Below are 7,587 nucleotides of genomic sequence, written 5' to 3' on the forward strand. Positions count from 1 at the left end.
TAAAAATCGTTGTTTTTTTTTTAAATATTTAATAATTGAATAAAATCTTTTGTTTGCTGGATGCCATTATATCATTGGTACAATCGTTAAGCTGGGATGCCAGAGAGCATTCGTCGTGATTCTTAACACTTATATTAATGCATCGATCCAAATTCTTCTCCAATTTCTTCATCAATTTCGTTTCTTTTGCATGGAATTTGCTCACTAATGCCATGAGATTATCTGGAATGTTATATAAACTTATTGACGTATTTTTCTTGCCGTAGACAGGAGGATAATTTCACATCCCAACGGTTTGTGTCACTTTGAATTCTAACGGCAACCACCTAGACTCTAAGCGCGTTAAAAAAAACAGAAAAGTGGCAATAAATACTTCGCGGCACAAGACAATTTTAGAGTGACTTTGTTTTTATTATGAAATTATAGCGTTGTTAGACATTATGCACTTCACGGTTTTCCGTAATCCCTTGTCATATTCGTCAAAGTGTAATATCATTATTAAAGCTAGTTTGGTTTCTTTGGTCTAACGGATGAATGAACATTTCTGTTAGAGTACTTGCCAACGATTAAATCGCAACATTATCACCTGAGAAAAGGTCTATTGGGTGGTTGGTTTATAATTGGTAAGGTTAGACTAGTTTCTTAAAGCTTCGAAAACCTGAACTATAGGAGAATGTGCTGTGCAAACCACATTTGCTTCTACGATCGTAGTGATGGCAGTTGTCATTTACTTAATGGGCTATTGATGCGGTCTCAAATTAATTTGGTTTTAATTTTATATGCTTCGGTATCTCTAAGTATGTAGCTCAAGAGATACCAATGAATTTTACAACATATACTTTTTAGGTGCTCATGAAATCACTAACAGTGATAAGATTTGTAAGGCAAAACAATGCAATTAGCCTCACCATAACAGCATATAGGCTTAATTCAGTATAATAATAATAAATTTTATTCGATATACGCTTATTTCTAATCTGTGTATTTGATATCACGAAATCATATCAACTATTTTTACCTTTATTGACTTTCCCGTTTTGAATTACACCGTTCTTTTTGAGTACACAAGCAATCAGACACTCCCCATGAATCGGCGATTCTCGCTTCGGAGAAATTCGTTTGATCGGCCTCTTATCTTTGTTCTGTACTTCCTTCAAACATTCCGTCATGTTGCGTTTGAAATCTAGGACGTGTGTCGACATTTCATCTGGTATAGAGCGATAAGACCAGTCTGGCTCACGGTTATTGCCTTCATTTGCAAATAAAAAACATGTTATTATAAATAGCATATACTTGCTAAACCAAAAATCAATAACCTGAATAAATGAATAACCTGAGTATTAAAATCGTTATTTTTTGTGGATTTCACATAAAGCATTCTATTGATATGTCTTCGGGCTCATTCAGGATGCACCAGAATGCGACCCCAGCTTTCGAGCTACTGTTCATTGAAAGTCACTACTTAACTACTCACCGAATTGTCTTTACTCCTTTTCCTTATCTTTAGCACTCCACTGTAACTTATGTAAGCTTGTGAGGGTTGCCTAGTGAGAACCACGTCCTACGCATTTCTGCCACGAACCGATCGCGCATTCCGGTAACGGGTGTCATAGCCGTCATACAATTGATATTTTGATTTCATGACGATGAGCGTTGGCATTCAAGTGATAATATTTATGGGCATCAGTAAGCACTGAGTATAATAAAGATCGTATATCAGTCAAATTTAAGCTAACTATGATAAAGAACGCTTGTATTAATCGTACGAGTTTCTTCGAATGTCGACGAGTTTCATATTATGCTTAGCCTGTAACATCAGCCCGCTGTGTTTATCGCAGGGTCGCGGTGTGTTCATTGGCGCGTTGCTCTGGATTCGACGAGCAACGCGCCGCCCTCGTCACGGTCATTGGTTCAGACCTCACGCTTCATGCCGCGCATCGTGGCTACGATGCTCGGCAGCGAGGCGTCCTGGAAGGCAATGCTCGACCTCCTTCTGCGAGTCCACCATCTCGCAGAAGGAGACGGCGGAGCGAGAGAGGGAGAGCTCTGCCCATTCCGCACCGATCCGTCGCCGTGGAGCCGGGGGCCGGAGGCGGGAATACGCCCGTACGTCCCGGCCCCTGTAGGTAGCGGCATCTCCCCGGTGAAGGTCAAGGGGCGACCTGAGGGGGTAGAGGCCGCGCGGCGCGCTGCCAGCACTCTAGCGCGCTGCCGTGGAGTAATAGAGCGACCGGTCGACGGTGTATCGCGTCCCGACCCGGCAGGCTGGTTCTGGTCCAGCGAGGTATTCCGGGACACCAGCGGCACCGTCTGGGCGGCCTGCCGTACCGAGATGGCCGACGTTTCAGAGCCTTCGAAGCGAATCGAATCCATCGGCTGGGCGTCCTTGGGGTGAGCCGCGCCGTCTGGTTGTGGTGTTGACCGCGGTAACCCCCCTACCTCATCCGGGTTCTGACCTCGGAGGGGATCGGACGTCGGGTGTAAGAGTGCAAGGGAGTCGTTTAGTGGGTGGGCCCTAAAATCCTTGGGCCCGCGGTCTGCTCACAACACCATGCAGATCGTTGAGTCTCACATACCCCGTGCGCCCCTTTTGCGCGGGGACCTCGTAGGAAGTTCGGCCCCGTACCCGAAAAAAAAAAAAAGGGTCGCGGTGTGGTAGTTAATACGTGAAATAGCTGTCTTAGCTGTAACGCCTTTTTCCGAGATATTCGGACAATTTTTAGTAAATCCCCCTCCTCTCAGTTGGTCGGTAATATTGAAACTGTGAGCCACTTAGGCAAATAGCAATCGTTCCATCCCCAAACAAAAGACAGCAAATACTACTTTTCTATGATCTGTTATAGAATTAATATTAATTATTGTTAATATGATAAATACGTGAAACCAATGATTATTACCATTTCTGCGATTCTCCAACTTCAAGTTTCTCGTAATGACGGTATCTTTATCGATTTTTACTTTATTTATTGTTTTTATTCCCACCACATGATCATTTTCTGCTCCATTTTTTTTTCCAACAAAATCTCCATTTACTGCCAATTGTATGGTGAACAATAAAATAAAAAAGATTGTTTGGGACGCCATCGTGCTGAAGGTTTGTGAAGAAATTACTTTAAAACAGGTAAACGCTTTTTGATAAGAGCAGTTAACAGTAATTTAAATTGGAGCTATGGGTAAATTGGCTATTAAATTGGTCCTCCGAGCTCACGTCACCATACGTCTGAATAAAAGTAGCGTAATTTGTTCAAATCTTAAGAAAAGTTACCAACGAGAACACATAATTTTGTATGTGAAATATAATTTTAAGGTGTAATCAAAGTCATAAGCCTATAGTTGCCACGTTTCTTTATTGATAACTTTTTCTGAAGTGCTATACCTACACATTATGGAGTGTGTCCAGTCTTGTTTTGTCTCTCAGATGTGTTTGCAGATAACATGCATAATATGAACTCCAAACTTGCTTTAAAGATCTTGTTGGAATAGCGCCAGCTCTCACAGTCTTACGCCCATTGACATATCGATTGCCGCAAGTATACTGTATTAAGTCTAAAAACTTACTTTATCAGGAGAGGTGATTAAAGTTATTTAATTGTTTTGCCTATAAATATTATGTATTTACAAATGATAATGACTACTGTTTTTGAATTTTTAGTATGCAGAAGTGTATCCTCTGCAATTATCTATAACTATCATGCTCTATTTATCATAATTTCTAAAGAAATTTATACTTTTTTGAAAGAGGGTACTACTTGCGACTGTATTCTTTTGAACATTGGTTTTGGTTCAAGATGTTAAGTTAAAAAAGAAAATAGTATCTATATATTATTAAATAAAATAAAAGGGCTTAAAAAAAAATATTGGTTTCTCATCCATTTATTAGAGGAAGATGTCAACAACCGTTTATAAAAATCTGATAATGAAGAATCAAAAGATAACTAAACATTTCGCAATAGATTACAATTAGAGACAAATTGATGAAGTGAACGTGTTTGTACCAAAATCAACCATTAATCAAAAACTTAAAATTTATAACTGAAAATTTAACTTAATTTTTTTGTATAAAACAATCAAATTGGTCAATCTCTCAAGTGTCAGAACGCTACTTCGACAAAGCGGCGCGAGACGAAAACCCTCTTATCGTGGCTGCCGCTAATTACTTATCCGACCGCGACCGGTCAACACAAAACCGCCGTTGCCTGAAACATGACGTCTTGTAAAATCCCCCGGATTCACTCTCACTGCTTTTAGGCCTCTCAAGCACCGATCATCATCCTCGTCGAACTCTTCGATTCGACCGGCGAACTAACCCATAGACACAGCCCACTGAGTTTCTCGCTGGATCTTCTCAGTGGGTCGCGGCTCTTATCCGGTGGTAGATTCTACGAAGCACTGCTCTTGTTAGGGCTAGTGTTGGCAAATTCTCTCAGATTGAGCCCGTGAGCGCTCACCTACCCATCCGGGCGTAGCTGGAATAGCCCCTTAGGCTACCAGCGAATAGGAGGGGAAAAAAAATCAATGTCTCGCTTGAAAAAAAACTCACATTTTTTTACAATAATAACGAAGTAATGAAATCGTAAACAATAATTAAAATAATACTTCGAAGATCTTAGAAAAACACCAAAATTATAAATCTTGATAAAAATCTTCAATATTTGGGAATAATGTTTTTTCAACCAATTCAAACAGTCCCAGTTTCCTTTTTTTCATAATTTTAATCTCTGTATAGGCTGCAGGTAAATAAATTCAGTGACATCAAGTTGTCGCCCTCATTTTTGGTATGCCCCTTGATTAAGAATTCGTGTGTAATAGAATTAATCTTTTCACTTCCATTTATGTACTGTCAAGATATAGATTGAAATCATATAAAGGTTTTTCTGCTGCCAAAATTCATTGCATCGAAAACATTTTACTCCTTTCGTGCATCCTGGTGATCAGTATCTCCACAGTTATAGCATCGTTTAGTATGCATTGGTTTCCCTTTTTTAGATGTAGCTGGTGCATCTATAGGTTTATGTGAATAAGAGACTGATGTCTTCCTTTTTATTTCAGCGTACAGGTCTAATTTCTTCCTAAAGTCTTACATATTAGTAGCTCCGTACAATATCGACTTATTATTTTCTGTATCTCTGATACCATCAATAATATACTCTATTAATGACTCGTTATCAATTGAACCCAACATTGCTATTTCTTTCATGTTTAAAAAGTACTGTTGTAATGTTTCACCATTTGTCATCATCTTGCGGGCAGCGAGCCGTTTGTGAATTGCGGCACTATTCAATTTTATTCTGAACTCTTCAATTAACTCTTCCTTTAAAGAATTCCAATTTTGTACCTCACAGGTACGTAAAAATAATTTGGCAGTGCCAGTCAATAATCTTTTCGCGTAAATAAATTTTTCTATATCGCCCCATTGCATGAGCGAAGCATTGTCTTCCAAGTCTTTTATCCATGTTGTCACAGCATAGTTATCATCTCCACTCAACCGCGTCATAGATCGTTCTAAATCATTAAATGCGATTTTCGGAACGGAATCGATTGGGTCTTCTTCATCTCTTAACTTCTTTGGTGGCATCTTAGTCGTTAAGATAAGTCGTCAGTCGTAAAAGGTGAAAGATAAAGAAAACTTCACGTAAAATGAATGTTCCGTAACACAAATACGTGTTAATTCGTGGTGATTTCGGAACGCATCTGACGTCTATAAAGTCTATGAAGTTCTATAAACTGTTTCGTAATGTTGGTCACACGTAGCTAGCTTCACTTTTCATATTCTCTATGATAATTTCATGTTAGGTTATGAGAATTTTCTTTGTCTTCAACACTTTTGAAAATAAAGCTTACTCACTTCATATCCCGGACGAGCCCTGTTGGCGCCGTTGCGATGAGATGTTGGGTGCAAGGCTTATACGAATAAAAGTGGACTGTATTTAAAGCTGGTTTATTAATCGGATCAAAGTTAATACAGTTTTACGGGACCGACAATGATTGCGCTTTTTCGTCGATGCACGTAGTTTTATTCTGTCACTCCACGCCTCTCCCCCGCTTCCGCCGCGGTGAGGAAAATAGGGTTGCTATGTTTCGAACATGCTCCCCGGGTTGAAGAACTTCAAATATTGACTGGTAGCGGGCATATGTTGTTGTAAGCGCGTCGTATAACACCTTTCTTGGTTAAGATATCTGCCACACGTGTAATTCCAAATTAAGCCTATGACAGAGATCCTCCGTAATAAAGTTAGCAGTACTCCCGTTGTCTAAAAGAAGACGTGCAGTGTGCGTTTGCCCCTTAGAGTCTAAAACCTGAACTAACGCCGTAGAGAGTAAAACATGTGATGAAGTATCAGTAGCCGTGGCTGACACGACAACGGTTTCAACTGCGGCTGTTTGCTTCGTATAATGAAGAAGCGTGTTGTGTTTTAACTTGCAGTACTTGCAATGGCTAAGCTTACATTGAGAATCAGTGTGTCCAGGCCTCAGACAGTTAAGGCACACTCTAAGCTCTTTTGCTTTCCTAATACGTGTTTCAATCGACAAACTTCTAAAAGACTCGCACGCGTACAAGAAGTGTTCCTGATTACATAACGGACACGCAACTGTTTTATTTTTGTTAATGGTAGTTAGTGCTTTAAGCTTAAAATGTTCATTTTTAGATTTGATTCGACGCGCGTCCTCTAACGTTTCCAATAAATCGGCTTTATTTGAAATGAATTTAGTAAATATTTTTAGAGTTGGAGGGGCGCTGAGAGTATTACGATGCTCTTCCCAGCCCCTACTAGTGATGCTGTCCAATTTAGACGCCATCATATGAGTCACCAAAGTGTCGCAATGTTCGACAGGTTGATCCAATGTGGCTAAGGCTCTAAGATTTTTGTTGGTTACATCTACAATGTGTCGTAAACTCTTACTGCATTCTTTTTGTATGACGTCAACATTAAAAAGAGTTTGGACGTGATTGTTGACAAGTAAGCGCTTATTGTCATAACGCTCACAGAGAAGAGTCCACGCAGAAGAGTAGTTATCTGCTTTAAAATCTAAGCTTTTGATTACTAAAGCAGCGCTTCCATGAAGAGAAGCTCTTAAATAGTGATACTTATTAATACTATCAAGGGTATCGTTTTCATGAACCAAAGAAATATAAGTGTCTCGAAATTCAAGCCAGTGCTGGTAACAACCGTCAAAGTGGGGTACATCAATCTTTGGCAACTTAATATAGTTTGGCTTTTGACTTAACACGGTGGTATTCTTCATGCCATTTTCAGAGCTTACCTCGGACCTACCGTCATTATTTTTGCGTTGATCCAACAGCGTACGCGCAGAAGCCACAAGCTTGTAGTACTGCGACTCAATGGACTCACGATCCTTATAATGGTCTTCCGGCGCGTCTGACAGCATCTCGATCTCACTCTGAAAAGTGTCGAAGTCCCCGTATAAGGTTTCGAATTTCTCAAGACGTACTTGGAGTTCCGAGAATTGCACATCATTGAGATAATCACAACCCCGTAGGACATCCAAATACGTAGAGAATTGTGTTATTTTGGCCTTTATTGAGGCCCTCCTTTTAATTAAGTCTTTTAATTTGCCTTCAGGCAT

General features: G+C 39.9%; 2 protein-coding genes across 2 annotated transcripts; both read right to left on the bottom strand.

Annotated features, from left to right (window-relative positions):
• LOC114252562 (uncharacterized) lies at positions 1-2,137 on the bottom strand. Its single transcript, XM_089740048.1, has 3 exons — positions 1,475-2,137; positions 1,019-1,249; positions 1-222 (listed from the first exon to the last, which is right to left on the bottom strand). Exons 2-3 carry the CDS (start codon positions 1,200-1,202, stop codon positions 29-31), a joined length of 378 nt encoding a protein of 125 aa, XP_089596174.1. The 5' UTR covers positions 1,203-1,249; positions 1,475-2,137; the 3' UTR covers positions 1-28.
• Positions 2,138-6,168: 4,031 nt separating this feature from the next.
• LOC149499592 (uncharacterized) lies at positions 6,169-7,587 on the bottom strand. Its single transcript, XM_089739804.1, has one exon. The coding sequence runs from the start codon at positions 7,585-7,587 to the stop codon at positions 6,169-6,171; it is 1,419 nt and encodes a 472-aa protein (XP_089595930.1).

Source organism: Bombyx mandarina, chromosome A1 (assembly GCF_030267445.1).
Source record: "Bombyx mandarina strain Sakado chromosome A1, ASM3026744v2".
Lineage (NCBI taxonomy): Eukaryota > Metazoa > Arthropoda > Insecta > Lepidoptera > Bombycidae > Bombyx > Bombyx mandarina.